The sequence below is a fragment of the Gavia stellata genome, chromosome 3 (genome assembly GCF_030936135.1).
Source record: "Gavia stellata isolate bGavSte3 chromosome 3, bGavSte3.hap2, whole genome shotgun sequence".
NCBI classification, from domain to species: domain Eukaryota; kingdom Metazoa; phylum Chordata; class Aves; order Gaviiformes; family Gaviidae; genus Gavia; species Gavia stellata.
The window spans coordinates 81,654,745-81,671,793 of NC_082596.1; the positions used below are offsets into that span (position 1 = coordinate 81,654,745).

Consider the following 17,049-nt stretch of genomic DNA (forward strand, 5'->3'; position numbering starts at 1 on the left):
ACAGCAGAAGGAGATCATGTGATGCTTCCAATAATCGAAAGTTATTGAAAATAAATCACTGACATACAGACTGAATATATTAAAGTAGATTTTAGTAATAAATAATTTACTATTTGTATAAATGTTATCTAAGGTGTAAAAAAAATATTATAAAGGAGATGAAGTATCACAGCAAATGAAGAGGTTTTGTTAGCTATTTAAGACAGATAAGATGGTACTCATTACTACAAACAACATATTATTTCACCAGAGTAACTAAATACTTTAGGTCAAAGGTTCTAAAGAGGTTACTACATAGACTTCTATTTGGTCACTTATTTCTATAGGTAGCAGGGGAAATACGTAAAATAAATTCTGAACAATTCAAGGTGTTGTTGTTTAACCTGGGTAGGCAGCCAAGCACCACACAGCCCCTCTCTCACTCCCTCCCCAGCCTCATGCAAGGTACTACGAAGAAAATTAACTCTATCCCAGCCAAAACCAGTACCCAAGACCATCCAGAGAATGGAACATTTCCAAGCTGGCTTCAGTGTAAAGGCCACATCCAATATTCTAGTGTTCACCTTGACAGATCTAAATAGTATTTTAAAAAAACCATGTAGCTCCAAGGCGCAGTTTAATTAATTTACCAAGCCCTCAGAACTTACTAATTTAGACAGGTTCATGTCTCTCAGCACACGCATGACAATGGTAGATTCAGTATCTGTGGGATTTGCTCTTTTTGCTGCTCCTAACGTACGTAGCACTGACAATATATTCCGCAAGCCAAAATCATAATGCACCTGAAAGACACGCCAAGTTTGAGAAAATTTTCCCAAAGTTAACAGGAATGAAACAATTCTTATTTATCATTTAACATATGGATATGTATGAGAAGTGGCACATGTGGCACAAATGCCTCCTAACATCCAACAACTAGTCTTTGGCTGTATGACTATGGGCGACTTCATTCCCCACCTCTGCTACCATCTACTAAACTGTAAAGTGTGACAGAAAAAAGAAATGCAATCACAAGTCTTTGAACCAAGATAAGGTTCACAAGGACTATTAAGAAATAAACTAGCAGTATTTTGAATTCCCTATGGACCTTGGAAATGGACTTTATTTGAGAAACATCTAAACAAGCATAGGCAGCACAAACCAAATGCCTCTCAATCCACTCTGTAAGACCAACTAATATAAAAGCCCTTTATGTGCCTTAATCATCACCATTCATGAAAGTTAAATCTTAATAATAAGCAGTGTTCTGAACAACAGTCCCATTCTTGTAGAGATAACCTGTAGCAGAAGTTAATCCTCCAGGACAGCAGAGGGTTGCACGACTAAACTGCAAGTGTCATTTAGCTTACCTAGTGAACATGAGCTTTTCCATTTTCTTCACATAGATACTAATAATTTGTGACATTATATATAGGTTTTCCCTAAGATAATTTTTCCTCATATGAAAATAATCACCTGCTTTGACAGTTGTTCTTCACACAGCTTGTACAGTGTAAAAAATTTCCTTGCCAATACAACATTAGCAATGAAACCACAACTAGCCAATTTGACACGAATTATGATTTGACGATCAGGAACCATCATAGCCACTGAACGGAAGTTGATCTTCAAGTTTTCAGGAAGTTCTTGCCGTCCAGCATATCCCGGATTCTGGAGAGAAGAACAGGTTTTGAAGTTGACTGCACCTTGCACAAACAGAAGAATCAGCAAAGGAATGTGTAATCTGGTTAGACAAAAATAGTTTTTTGCCTTTAAACCACATGTAAAAATGAATTGCCATGCAGATTTACCACCATATCTCTACAGCATTTTAGCCTCTCTTACTTCCATGAGATATGAAAAATGTTCCACCTAAACACTTCACTGTATTTGTCTTACAGGTCCCGTTTTTACTGGCTACTTCTACCTATATCTCTATGGCCATTTTTCTGTACTTGTGGCAAAAAGCATACTTTTGGAACCAGAATGTAGCACATAGAAGTAATCTGACACGGAGACAACAACTTGTATTTACAATGCTGGCTGCATTTGTTAATTGCATATGCCTGATGTCATTGAAATAAGACCCTGTAAACTGTCTTTGTAGCAATGCTCAATGTTCTTAAAATGTCAGCGAGTCCCAAGAGCTGAGTGTCATGAGAGTTAGCAAGTACATTTAACATACCAGGTTAGAAGCAATTATTGTACAATCATCACTGGCGTATTAGAAGCCTACTGAATACCTACCATAGTTAGAAAGATGCCAAATTCTGGGTTCATTTCCACATTATCTCCATCAGTAAAAATAAAGCTTTTTTTACGTTCCTTCTTACATGTCAACACAATTGAAATTTGCTGTGCAGCTACTGATAGTACTGGTAAATCAATACGATTGAATTCATCAAAGCAACCCCAGGAGCCAGACTGAGCGAGACCTTCAAAGAGAAGAGCAACTAAGCATCTGACCATTATGTTTTTAACCTTTTTGGGTGCAATTCATAAGCCAAAAATCAGGTTAATCTACCTCAGGAAAAAAATATGTTTATTTTGGAGGGTTGGGAAAGGGGCAAGGAGAAGAGTTTAATTCTTTTTCAATCAAGAATGCACAAAGTTCCAAAAGTCCTTAAGCTTGTCTAGGATACTACCTCCTTTGATTCCTGCTCCTTCTCGCAGTATCTTGAATGTTTTCCTGGTCCTCCCTACCTCCCGCAAAAAAAAGATCCTTGCAATAAGTCTGTGAAAATATGATGGGTTTTCAATAGCTCATGGCACAGATTAAAATTAACAATAAAGTTGCTTTCACCTGGAAAGAAGTTACGGGTCAGTCTGTGCTGGAACTGCATTCTTCCTTGCATATTTTGGGGAAAACAATACAAAACAAAAAATCATCAACACAGTCACTTGCAACAATACAATAGTCAAGGACCTCCACTTGATCTCTAATTTGACATCTGCCATGACTGACAGGTATCAATTTCAGGTGCCTAAAAAAAAAAAATTTCACCTGCATCTAACTTCAGTGAGCTGTGCCAATTGTTTTTAACATATTTAGCACTATTCATGCACTTTCTTCAACTGATAAGAACTTTGACATTTGAAGGAGATAAAATACTGAAATCAGAATCCAACACATTCCACCAGTTCAGCAGTAAATTTCACAGCTTTTTCTTTTTGTACTGGCAGTCCTCCTTGATTATTTTAAGCATCTTCATGTATCCTTTCACAAACTACCTTATGTTTTCAGACATGTCTATTTCTTGGAGACAGTGTTGCAAGTGTATTTTACATTCATAACAAGATATTAAATACTGCATTTTTTTAAAAGGCTGGAAACCACTTGCTGATTATGTGTTGAGCTTGTTTTATGAAGATGTTCTCTTAGTATTTGTAACTTTCACAGAGTCCATAGAATCACATAATCACAGAATATCCTAAGTTGTAAAGGACTCATGAGGATCATCAAGTCCAAATCCTGACTTCACACAGGGCTACCTAAAAGTTAAACCATATATAGTGTTGTCCAAACACTACTTGAACACCGAGTGGCTTGGGGCCCTGGCTACTTCCTTGGGGAACTTGTTCCAGTGTTGAACATGCTCTCAATGAAGAACATTTTCCTAATACCCAGTCTGAACTTCACCTGACACAGCTTTAAGCCATTCCCTCATGTCCTATCACCAGACACCAGAGAGAAGAGATCAGCACCTCTCTCTCTGCTTCCCCTCATGAGGAAGTTGTAGACAGCAATGAGACACCCCTCAGCCTCCTTTTCTCTAAGCTGAACAAACCTAGTATACTCAGCCATTCCTCATAAGTCATGCCCTCTAGTTCTTTCACCATCTTTGTTGCTCTCCTTTGGACACATTCTAATATTTTTATATGCTTCTTACATTGTTGCCCCCAAAACTGCACACCGTACTTGAGGTGAGGCCACTCCAATGCTGAGTATAGTGGGACAATCACTTCTTTTGACCCGTTAGTTATACTGCACTTAATGCACCCCAGGAAAAGTTGGCCAACATCTTACCTTTGGTCCATATCTTACCTTTGAAGATCCTCCCAAGTCCTCGGAAATCCATCTGGTCTGAACAGTTGAAGACCACTACATATTTTCCAAGGCACCGTCCCATGTCTTTAATGGTTTCAGTTTTTCCAGTTCCTGCAGGTCCCACAGGTGCTCCACCCATGTTCATGCCTAAAGCTTGAGCCAAAGTGATGTAACATCTGAAAGGCAACAGCTATCATCACTTGATGGGCTGCAGTGCACCATTGTCTGTATAGTGCCAGAGGAACTTACTCAAGTGTGTTACATGAGGAAGGCCTGATTTAAGGAGACAAAGAAACTGCTGAAATGACATGCCTCTAATTACAATTTAAATCAAGAAGGAAAACCCTTCACTCAGCCTTTGATGCAGGTAATATTAAGGTTCATCTCCTCATACATAAAGTAGAAGAACAGATAATCCTCAATAATCAACAACCTGAAAGATCACGAAAAGGGAAGAAAAAAGATACAGAGATGCTGCCTGATCTAGTTTAGTTAGCGTAGTTCCTGAATTACTTTAACTGAAGTAGTTCTGAACTACATTATACTGTAGAGTACAATAATGAAAGACAGCTAATCCTCCTTTCTCATCCACCTTTAAAATTTGATCATACAGTGCATCCCATTTTCATAAATGAAACTTCTATGTGTAATGCAGTAAAACACCAGCTAACAATTATATCTAAAGAGAAGCTCTAGAATTTGCTGTAGGGATAGTAAAAAAAACAGAACAAAACACCCAATGTCCTTATTTTGCCAATGATAGCTTATAAAGCATTCTTTGTATTATTCCAGTTAAGTAGGTAGACGTCTCTGTTAATAGGACTGCAATTCTTTCAACATCCTTCTAGATCAAAGATCTCCAATCTATGGCACCTGAATAAAATTGTTTTTCCTGTCTATTCTTCCTTAGCTGTTTACATTAGCTTGTCTGTAAACACTTATTTTTGTCCTGTATCTCTTTCTGCATATTGTATCTGTCGGATGTACCCAATCCTCAGGTATACTAGCCTCACATACATGAGAATCAGAGTCCCATACATCATATATGTGGGGATCACACAAGTATGGGGCAGAAAATAAGCTGGAAGTTATTCACATTGTAAGGCAGAGGAACAAAAATATTCATGTATTCCATGTAAAATTACTAACTTTAATAAGACTGTAAAGGATAAACTCTGCAGATATCTACACTGCATCCAATAGGAATGACTAAATTGCTCTTTTAAAAGCCTAGGTTTGGCATCAAAGAATAAAGGAATAAAAATCAGTCTTTTTCACCTGTCTGTAAGAGGTGTTATGACAAGCCTGTCAGTACAGCCCAAGAATTCATTCTGGTATGCGAAACCCACATCAGTGATCTTAATCATCATTTTATCAGAGTCTTCATTAAAATAAAATCTACACTGTTTCAGCCACTCGAAGTCTGTAGGGCTCTTGATATGCATGCAACACTAAGAAAAGAGGGGAAAAAAGGCTGTGGTATTCATGGTTAACGTCTATTTTTGCATTTACATTATCTCATCTAAGTATTAATGCAAAGGCAGCACTGCAATCACAATGAAAGGCATAAAGAACAGCTAGTAACACAAGGATAGTGGAGACCCTATCTTGATTTTTATGACAAAAATTGCTAATGTCCCTGAAACCCAATGTCCCAAAGGAACTTCAGGTTTTAGACGACTGTGTCAAAACTCTAAATACAAATTAACAGTCCGTAAGCCTCAAACAAAAGTCATTAAGTTCAGTTAACATTAAAACCGCCATTTCTTTTACTCATCTCTACCATTTTATTTTTGCATATGAGTGGGAAGCACATGATACGATACTTTATTTTAAAAAAAGGCATGAGAATTGTATGAAACCACATATAACTGGAAAAAAGGTATTTCAAGACAGTGTCATGGTGCAGATATTAGCTAAGAAATTCAACAGAGCTGGGAGTAATTCAAAGTTGACCAACTGAATATTAAAACACGATTAAAAAATGCTCTGCAGGTTGCATCTAAAAATTGTATTTTATGTAAGATGATTATAACTAGAAACAACGGGTTCTGCAATGAAAAGATAGATGCCTGACTATCAGCAATGGGTTAAAACTCAGTAATTCTTTTCTCAGATAGCTGAATTTCAGAGTCAGGTCCCGAACTTCATATAGGTAAAAGGGTATGCTAGCTTTTAAGTTTGATTGTTTAAGTAGTAAATGCTTTCATTTTCCTAATTTTAGTATCCTGTGGCAACATGAGAAGGTGTGAAGTGAACAAATAAATCCCTAAGTAATAATTAGGTATGCTACTGAAACTAGAACAGATGGGATAGCAGCTTCAACCAACTTTTTCCTGTACTATAGGACAGTCTGGATCGATGGGCCAAGGCCAATTGGATGAGGTTCAACAAGGCCAAGTGCCGGGTCCTGCACTTGGGTCACAACAACCCCATGCAACATTACAGGCTTGGGGAAGAGTGGCTGGAAAGCTGCCCAGTGGAAAAGGACATGGGGGTGTTGGTCAACAGCTGGTTGAATATGAGCCAGCAGTGTGCCCAGGTGGCCAAGGCAGCCAACAGCATCCTGGCCTGTATCAGAAATAGTGTGGACAGCAGGAGTAGGGAGGTAATTGTCCCCCTGTACTCAGCACTGATGAGGCCGCACCTCTAATACTGTGTTCATTTTTGGTCCTCTCACTACAAGAAGGACATTGAGGTGCTGGAGCGTGTCCAGAGAAGGGCAACAAAGCTGGTGAGGGGTCTGAAGCACAAGCCTTATGAGGAACAGCTGAGGGAACTGGGGTTGTTCAGCCTGGAGAAGAGGAGGCTGAAGGGAGACCTTATCCCTCTCTACAATTACTTGAAAGGGGGTTGTGATGAAGTGGCTGCTAGTCTCTTCTCCCAAGAAACAAATGATAGGACAAGAAGACATGGCCCCAGGTTACACCAGGGGAGGTTTATGTGGGATATTAGGTAAATGTCTTCACTGAAAGGGTCATCAGACTTTGGAACAGGCTGCCCAGGGAGGTGGTTGAGTCACTATCCCTGAGGTATTTCAAAGACATGTGGATGAGACACTTAGGGACATGGTTTAGTGGTGGACTTAGCAATGTTAAGTCAATGGTTGTACTTGATGACCTTAAGGGTCTTTTCCAACCTAAGCGACTCTATGATTCTATAAGTCTACATTCATCCTATTTACTCTGAGATTCAAAATGTAGCCCAGAGAAAAGACAATTACTTGCAACACAACGTATGAGGAAAAAGAAGTCCCTAACTGATCATGCAATAAAGGCATCTAACTTAAGTGTGCCAACAGAAAGCATTATTAAATTCTTCTATTGCTTGTGGGGGGAAAAAAACACTGAATTACTTAAAGGGAAACTAAGACATGGATTGAAGTAACATCAGCATTTTTATAATACTCCAAGTCATATAATCATTACAATCCCAAAATTAAATGTTTAGCTTAAGAGGCAGGAGTTCATAGATCCAATAATATTTTCTTCTTGTCCTTTCACATTGTTTTACATGGAAACCACTTCATAACTCATTGTAAATTTTTCAATACTTACCAGACCATCAAAAATGTCCCTCTGATGCACGTGAATAGTGATTAATGTCTCGTATTTAACTCGCTCAACTGGGCTAAGGTCTTTTGTTGTCATATCTATCAGCATGTTTAGAAGATCCAGGAAAAACTGGTTTGTCTTTCGCATAATTTTTTTATCATACCTGGCATTAGACAAAGCTTCTTCTGAGTCTCTTGTCCAAATCATTTGGATGCCCAACAACCCAACCTTAGGAAACATAAAAGTATATGCTTTATAACCTTTTCTCTTTCACCTAAAATGTACATTCACAGGCACAGTTAAGCTAAAGAAATGGTTCTACTACTATTTGTACAAAATTATTTTTTCATGCATCCATGTAGAGGTCATTCAACCCATGCATTTGTTTAATGTGTCCCAACTCCATTCATAAACACATAGGTAAGTCCACACTTCAGTCTTGTGGATACTGCCTGCGGTGCACTGCTGATACAACTGTTTAATATAATTTACAGCATATATAGAAATACTATATATAATTAATATACTTTAATATAATTAATAACTAATCAGTGAATAATTAATGCTTCAATTTAAAATCTGTTTTTCAGTAAGTCACAAACTCTTTATCCCCTCTCCAACAACATTCCTGATTACAAGTGAAGAAGCTTCTACTAAGAAAATAATTTTCCCTCAGCACTATCCTCAGCTCCAAATCTTTAGTAATGTATAAAGTTTTCCTGAATATATAAAAAACCATACAATTTTACTATTTTTCCTTCAGTAGTTAAGTATTAAGCTTGTAAAGAAATAGTGGTAACTTCATTGCATTAATTTATTGCATTCAGCATTATTTTTGAACAGGAACTTCAGGGTAAGTTTTCTTTTTTTGGTTTCAGATATCTAAAGTGTAACTTAAAAGTCGGAGATGATTAAGATAAATTTAAATGTCAGTTTTGCATTTATAACACTGGCTGCAACTTCGATTGCAAACACAAGGAAAAAACATCAATGTGCTACATATCTGTGAACAATTCTTCATTGATTTAACAATGATATTACCTGAGCTGGGTAAGTAGAAAGAAATTCAGTCAGCTGGAAACTAGTTTCCTGGATGTGCTCAGCTGCCTGGCGAATAACATGATGCAGTGACAGCTGGGATTCCTTCAACAGAGAATTGAGCCAAACTTCCACATTACCTTCAGCCATTACAGGTCTAGTTAGCTCTACAGTCTCACCCTCTCGTGAACTAATCGACAATATACGATCATATATCTAATAAAAGCAAAGCAAGAACATTTTGTGATTTATAGATTTAATGTTATCTTTACTGTAACTGTCTGATTTTCTTGCCATCGCTCCATTAAACTTATTTAGGTAACTAATAAATTATCCGAATCTGTAAGTGAAATGTAAAAACAATTAAATCATTACTTTTGGTGTGCAGAAAAGCTTTAAACAAAACACTGTCCTCTGAACAAGGAGACAAACCCCAATACACTGACAATTCCTGAATTTCACTTAAGTTTCAATTACAACATCCACTTTTCAGTCACAATAAAGAAAACCTTCCCCATTATTGGTAGCTTAATATCCTAACAAAATTTACAGCCTTATAATCAAAAATAATGGAAACACAGAAGTTAAGGACCATGGTCAATCAAAGGAATTTCAAATGCATGGGGAGCTAGTGACTTTCTAAGAAAATACACATAATACATGCACAGGAAAAATTCTTTTGTTGCCATCTGTTCTTGTAAAGGGTGTAAGAAAATAGTTCTTCAAACAGTATGTTTGAAGGAATATTAAGGATAACTCATCAAGAGACTAGATATGCTTTTTCTTACAATCAAAAAATGAATGAAAAAGTACAAAGAGAGGTAATCTAAAGATACAAATGCATTCATAGAGAATCAGAAGCTTATCTGAGAGGATGCTAGCCTATATTAAGCCACAGATGACAGTTCAGTATCTGGGTGTTTTTTTCTGAAACCTAGGCATTGGTACAAATTTTTGTTTGTTTTGCTACTCTATATAGAGTTTTCCTATTAAGTAAATGAAGATATGAAACTAAATCTTAAACGAAGAAAGCCTATGCAGCATCAAATAATTTATGAACTTGGTAAAACAGCTGAATGCCCTATGCATCCACATAGCTTTCTTATTTAACATGTATCATGCATTGTTAATTTGAAAGAATGTAACATTGAGGTGTGGGCAGTACTTACCCTTTCATGGAACCTGACAGTTTTAATGTTGTCAAAAACATTCAGCAGATGTGCCTGTATATTGTGAGAGTCTGATGCCTGGCCAAGAATTTCTAAGAGAGCAGGATCTGACACAAAGAAGAATCGTGGAAATAGTAGACGCTTTTTCTCCAGGTACCTGCATTTTTAAAAAAATTGGGGGGTTGTAGATAGTAAGTAAATTAATTAGGTTAATTTATAAGTGAATTAGGTTAATTTAAATATTATTTCCTCTTTAAAGGTGGCATTTCTCACAATGTACCATTGCAATTTTTAGCAGTGGTGATGACAACAATTCTTATCCACCATATCTTCATGTTAAGCACCTGCTTTAAGGCTACTCTTTTAGCATCAGAAATAAATTATTTCATGGAAAACTTTTATTATTTTCTATAATGTAAGCACCAGTAAAAAGAAAATAAACTAAATGTAAAAACTTTTTGTTTTGGTTAAGTTAGTTACTTGCTATATACGTCTCCCATGCTGAATTTCTCCCAGATTCATGAAGGGTCTGAATAGGACATACAGATCTAGACTGCCTTCTGAACTGAAACTAGGCTGAAACAAGCTTTGGTTTCAACAGAGATAGTGAGTGACAGCTAGTCACAAATCAAATACTTATCAGTGAGGTGTTAGCAATTTCTTTGGAGGTGTTGTACCACCCTACCAACTTGTTTGCTCAGTTCAACTGAATTCACAGTAGAGTAAAAACATGACCTTTGCAAAGTCTGTGGGACAGTACTCAAGCAATTGCTCCTTACCTAGTTACACAATTCACAACCATCTGCCCAAGACTGTGGTCTTGTAGCATTCTTACCCTGTGAGTGATTTCTGACAGATTTCAAGCTGTTCTAGCAAGTGTGGTAGTAACTGTCCCATGATTTCATCTCCAACGCAGCACTGAACAACATTAGGTGTTTCATGAGCTCGGGTCATGATCCTCACCCAGGATTTATCGATGTTAGAGAAACGCTTTGCTTCCTGTTGAAATACGATGATGAATGTGGAATGGAAGAGATAGAGGAGGGAAGAGAGAAGAGAGAAAAGGCACTTGCTTGCAGAATTGGCACCCAGTAATCTCACCAGTAATCTTCTCATGTCCAACTTCTAAAGATTTTTCAACTTCGAAAACTACAAATCTTTCTGCTTACACAATACAGCTTATTTTATACTTGACCGTCAAGCCTGCTATCTACTTTCTCTTTCAATCATTCTTAGAGAGAAAGACCGAAAACTCATTATGCCTGAATTGCATGTTTCTAATTTGAAGATCTTTTTCTAAAAACTAAAGTTAATTTTTAAATTGAAGAGCTATGTAGGAAAGTTTAAGATAAGGATACCTAGCAAAATGGTAGGTATTACAAAACGGTAGGTACTACAAAATGGTAGTGATAGATCTTACTAAGCTAGCCTAACTAGGCTAGGCTACTACTAGGCACAACACTTAAACACATATTAACATTTTACAATCTAGAAATAAGATCAACTAGCTCACACCATTTTATTATTCTTTCTAACACTTCTGTTGGCATTGTTTACCTAATTTCTTAGCAAGATTAGTTTTGTTAAGCACAAAAAAAAAATGTTTACATTACTGCATCAATTATGACAACACGGTTAAATTTTACTCTTAAAATGTAGAAAACCAAACTGAAAAAAGGCATATCTGAAAACCTTTGGAAGCTGCTTTGCTATGTCACCACCAACAAAAACAGCTTCTAGATAAATCCACAAGTTCTGCACAGTCATCCAGTTCTCAATGATATCTGTTGTGTTGGAGAGATAGTGCACCCACTTCTGAATCTGTGTCTTGAAGGGCGTGTTGTATCTAAAATAAAAGAATACACTTGCTTTATTTCAAGAAGGAAACAAGTCTCTTGAAAGCCAGCACACTACTCATAAGGGTGAGGAATAATTTGTTTGCTTGTGTCTTTGTCAAGTGTGAGTATAAAAATCTATACTTGACTCAATTCAGCTAGTTAGCAGCTATAAACCAAAACAGATCCAACTTGCTGCTTTGTACACACGGTGCATAGCACAGCTCTGATCCAAGAGAAGCTGAATAGGAGAAAGATTTCAATTTCACTTTAAGGTAAAGTGTTTTCAAAAAGGGACTATGCAACATCTTGAAAGCTGCAAGACTCCCAGAGCTCCTTATCAGCTGAACTCTTGGTTTTGAACATCTGCTGCTGATCAGGTTCTGTGTTCCTTATTTTATCTGCGGGCTTTGGCATGTGAAACCAAACTGAAGCTTATTTTAACTGGGATTTTCAGCACCTTTGGCATGAGGCAGTTACCTGTAACAGGGGGCAGAATAGCAGTACCTGTAATGCCCATAGCATGCCTGCCACAACCAAGCAGTGTTCCCCTTTATGCTTGGCACCACTTTCTTGCATCGATGAAAACTGTCCAGTTGATTATTCCCAAGTGACTAGTGACAGGACTAGAGGAAATGGCCTCAAGTTGCACCAGGGGAGGTTCAGGCTAGATATTAGGAAAAAGTTCTTTACTGAGAGAGTAGTGAAACATTGGAATAGGCTGCCCAGGGAGGTGGTAGAGTCACCCTCCCTGGAGGTATTCAAGGAGCGTGTGGATGTGGCATTGTGGGATGTAGCTTGATGGACATGGTGCTGTGTGATGTTGGGTGGGTTGTGGCTTGTTGTTGTTGTGTGGCGTGGGTTTTGTGGTTTTTCTTTTTGTGGTTTTGTTTTTGGTTTTTTTTTTGGTTTTTTTTTTTTTTTTTCAGGTTGGACTCGATGATCTTACAGGTCTTTTCCAACCGTACTGATTCTGTGATTCTGTGATTATTCAGGAAGTCTGTACTGCATCCACATGCTTTCAAAAGAACTTATTGGAGGGATCCGGGTCCTGCACTTCGGTCACAAGAACCCCATGCAACATTACAGGCTTGGGGAAGAGTGGCTGGAAAGCTGCCTCACAGAAAAAGACCTGGGGGTGTTGGTCAACAGCTGGTTGAATATGAGCCAGCAGTGAGCCCAGGTGGCCAAGGCAGCCAACGGCATCCTGGCTTGTATCAGAAATAGTGTGGACAGCAGGACTAGGGAAGTGATTGTCCCCCTGTACTCAGCACTGATGAGGCCGCACCTCCAATACTGTGTCCAGCTTTGGGCCTCTCACTACAAGAAGGATATTGAGTGTCTGGAGTGTGTCCAGAGAAGGGCAACGAAACTGGTGAGGGGTCTGGAGCACAAGCCTTATGAGGAACGGCTGAGGGAACTGGGGTTGTTTAGCCTGGAGAAGAGGAGGCTGAAGGGAGACCTTATCCCTCTCTACAACTACCTGAAAGGGGGTGGCAGAGAGGTGGGTGTTGGTCTTCTCCCAAGTAACAAATGATAGGACAAGAAGAAAAGGCCTCAAGTTGCACCAAGGTAGGTTTAGGCTGGATATTAGGAAAAAGGTCTTTACTGAGAGAGTGGTGAAGCATTGGAACAGGCTGCCCAGAGAGGTGGTGGAGTCACCATCACTGGAGGTGTTCAAGGAATGTGTGGACGAGGCATTGTGGGCCATGGTTTAGTGGGCATGGTGGTGTTGGGTTGATGGTTGGGCTTGATGATCTTACAGGTCTTTTCCAACCTTAATGATTCTGTGATACAGACAATCAAAACTAGCCCACGAACAGTTCAAGGACAAGCAAGCTTTTAGTTTTTATCTAGGTGTTTATTTTTCTTCTCCTCTGTGAAAGACAGATTTGTTCAATACAACAAAATACAACAAAGCCTCTTGCAGATAATTTTTATCTCCCCCCCTGCCTTTTTCTGTTACCTGTTAGTCATGAGAGAGCCAAGAATCATCAAGCTGTCCTCCATGGTAGCAATTGTTTCTGCTGTGCTGTCACCTCTTAAAAGAAGTTCCCCACGGGTTTTAAAGGTTGCAAAGACAAACGTTTTGCTGTCCCATTCAGCTATCACTTGTTTTAACTTCTGCTCAATGTCTCTCTCCTTCACAGCACTTACGCAGATATCCTTTTAAATAAATATGATGTCAAAACAAGCTATGAATGGTTCAAGTCTCCAGTATACAAATCAAACTCGTATTTCCTTTAACACTAGTAAGGCTGATGAGCAGCTATGTGGAAAGATCTAGAGATATACAAACACCATCGCTAATAACCTGTACACCACATTAGGATATGGCCAGCTTTGAGGGGAATAAAAAAATAATACAGTGATTACTTTTCACATCTTTAATACTGCAGAGCAAGATACCCTCACAAATTAACTCCTGGGCCAAGTTGCATGATTTAAAAAAAGCAGTTGACACCACAATATATTTGTGTCATTATTTTATAGAGAAAGCTGAAGTTATAGTCCATTTCTCTGTTCTTTCTTTAGAAATATTCTGTTCCTTCTTACTACTCTTACTCCTATACTATTCAAGCAGATTGTTTTGTTTCATGCATCCATTTCTCTTCCTTCACAATACCTCTATTTCCTCTTTATATCTTAATAGTGGAGCTTCCATTATATTCCTTAGTTTGAATGTTTCACTTTCCACATCAAAGTTGTGTTCAGTGAGATCCGTAATCCGCTTCCAGTGCCGAGGCATCATTGCTTTACTTGACATACGCTCAAGCAATGGGCAACATTCACTGAAGTCGTCAATGGTCTTCTTTAGGTCATAAAAGGCCTGCCATTCCTTTACACCACGAGGAAGCTTATGGCATCTACATAAAAATAATGCAAGCTTTTGCAAAGAGTTTCAAGTATTCTTTCTGTAACCCATTTAACCACTGTATATGGTTTTAACAGCAGACCACATAACTTCCAAATTCAGGTTACCTGCATTTTGAAGATTCTGTATGTGATTCTGCATATGAGAAAATCTGTTTCCAGTCTATTCCATTAACTAATACCTGGGCAGGCACCTACAAGCTCCCCCTAAGGAGTGTAGCTGCATAATTCTAATAAACTTCATCCAAGCAATCTTCAAAAACAATTAAACTGCTTTACATCTTGATTTCATCTTTTGGTGAAGCTCATAATATGCACTGCTCTGTGCTCTAGAAAAAAAAAACGCTGTTCCTCAGAACATGCAGGTTTAATTCTTTAAATCATTTGATTCCTGGTTTGATGAAAAGTTCAGCTTCTGTGCATGCAATATATCCCATTTGGTAGGAAAAATATTCAGCAATTCACTAACTTGCCTTAGATATCTAGGGTAAATCTGTCTCTCATAAATAATACTACAACAAAACAAGTGAAATTTCCCTCCATGAACAAAATAAATAGCAATTTCAACATATGTTCCAATCTCATCAAAAAACGTTAACCAAGAAGCTCTCTAAGGCACCATAATCCTCAACATTTAGAGTCTAAATAGGCTCCTTTATTTTATGAAGTTGGTAATGGATATATTTTTCAATTAAAATTCACATTTTTCATGTTTCAATGAAAAAATACATGCTCAGATATGATTATTGGTGCTAACCAATTATAATCATATTTAAGAAGTAACAAAAGTATTTTAGGCATCTTTATCACAGCAGCTGTTTCTCACCTGTTCTGAAACTCCAGAAGTTCACTGTTAATTTTTCCAGTGTCTAATTCTGACCAGAGAGTATCATAGTAGCCACTGACTGTGTCAATGACATTGTTATATAGATTATAGAGTTTCTGTAACAGATTCAATTGCTTCTTTATTTCAAGCAGCTGAGGATACCGAGTGACAGGCAAACCAAAAAGATTTTCCCCACTAGTATAAGTAATATATTTCCGAAACAGATTATCAAATCGATTCTAAGAAAGAAAAAGAAAGAGATTAAATTAAATGAAATTAAATAACTAAATATTCAAGATCTGGCGTTATGCTTAAAGCTGCATTAGTGATTAAAATCTAGTAAATACTAGAAAGATATACAGGAGATACTAGCACTGTCAACAGTTTTGTCAACAAATTTCCTGAGAAAAGTAACTTTTAGTTAGCTTGGAGGCTCATCTTTAGAAGTTGACAGGGAGGCCATTTACTCCATGTGGCACAGTGATAGAACAATAAATGCTAAGCTTGCACTTGAAAGAGGTGTAGCATGGTGTGCTGGTTTTGGCTGGGATAGAATTAACTTTCTTCATAGCAGCTAGTATAGGGCTGTGTTTTGGATTTGGGCTGGAAACAATGTTGATAAAGCAGACATGTTTTAGTTACTGCTAAACAGGGCTTACACAGAGTCAAGGCCTTTTCTGCCCCTCACATGACCCCACCAGTGAGTAGGCTGGGGGTGCACAAGAAGTTGGGAGGGGACACAGCCCGGAAAGCTGACCCCAACTGACCGAAGGGCTATTCCATACCATATGATGTCATGCTCAGCATATAAAGCTGGGGGAAGAAGTAGGAAAGGGGGGGCATTCGGAGTAACGGCGTTTGTCTTCCCAAGCAACCATCATGTGTGATGGAGCCCTGCTTTCCTGCAGATAGCTGAACATCTGCCTGCCGATGGGAAGTGGTGAATGAATTCCTTGTTTTGCTTTGCATCCTTGCACGGCTTTTGCTTTACCTATTTAACTGTCTTTACCTCAACCCACGAGTTTTCTCACTTCTACTCTTCCGATTCTCTCCCCCATCCCACCTGGGGGGAGTGAGCAAGCGGCTGTGTGGTGCTTAGGTGCCGGCTGGGACTAAACCACGACACATGGCATGTAAAGTAAAATTCTACCTCTCCAAGTATGCTGTGCAATTTTTTCATTGAAGGGTTGAAGTAAGAATTACTACTGTTTAAGCAGCGAAGAAAAACAAAATTTAGTTGTCAATTGCAATATAACTGAGGGAACGTAGTAGGAAGCCAAATGAATGGCACTATGGGAAAAAGAAAACCATTAGAAGTCATCAATACAGGAATAGAAATTAATCACCGTACAAAGAAACATTTCAACAGGAAAAACAGTCAGTTTAAATGGAAACCTTTAATACCATTTAAAAAAAAAGGGAGGAGAGGGGAAGAAGACTGGGCAGAACTGTATTCATGAAGAACAGACATAATGAACACAAGAACAGCCTATAGCCAAATACACTAAACTTGAGAGTAGGCTCTCATCAGGATACTTGATTCTAGTAATCAGTACTCATTATCTATGCAGACTTTCTCTTAGATCCTAAAAAAATCTAATTTTAACCAGCATTCCTTGCAAAAGCATAGAAAAAATACCAACTTAGCTTTCATTAAGTTAAAACAGACTTTGCCCAATCAGTAACCCTATATATCAATGAAAATTAGTTCAACTACTCCGAGTCA

The 17,049-nt window shown here is 38.1% G+C and overlaps 1 protein-coding gene across 1 annotated transcript in view; it reads right to left on the minus strand.

The window, feature by feature from the left end:
- Positions 1–17,049, minus strand: part of DNAH5 (dynein axonemal heavy chain 5) — a 135,694-nt gene that overhangs the window by 72,296 nt on the left and 46,349 nt on the right. The window contains 13 exon segments of the mRNA XM_059836066.1: positions 648–782; positions 1,456–1,650; positions 2,227–2,414; positions 4,025–4,203; positions 5,306–5,478; positions 7,585–7,809; positions 8,623–8,835; positions 9,789–9,945; positions 10,624–10,787; positions 11,481–11,634; positions 13,590–13,789; positions 14,250–14,490; positions 15,324–15,562. Of these exon segments, the coding sequence (XP_059692049.1) occupies positions 648–782; positions 1,456–1,650; positions 2,227–2,414; positions 4,025–4,203; positions 5,306–5,478; positions 7,585–7,809; positions 8,623–8,835; positions 9,789–9,945; positions 10,624–10,787; positions 11,481–11,634; positions 13,590–13,789; positions 14,250–14,490; positions 15,324–15,562 (2,463 nt within the window).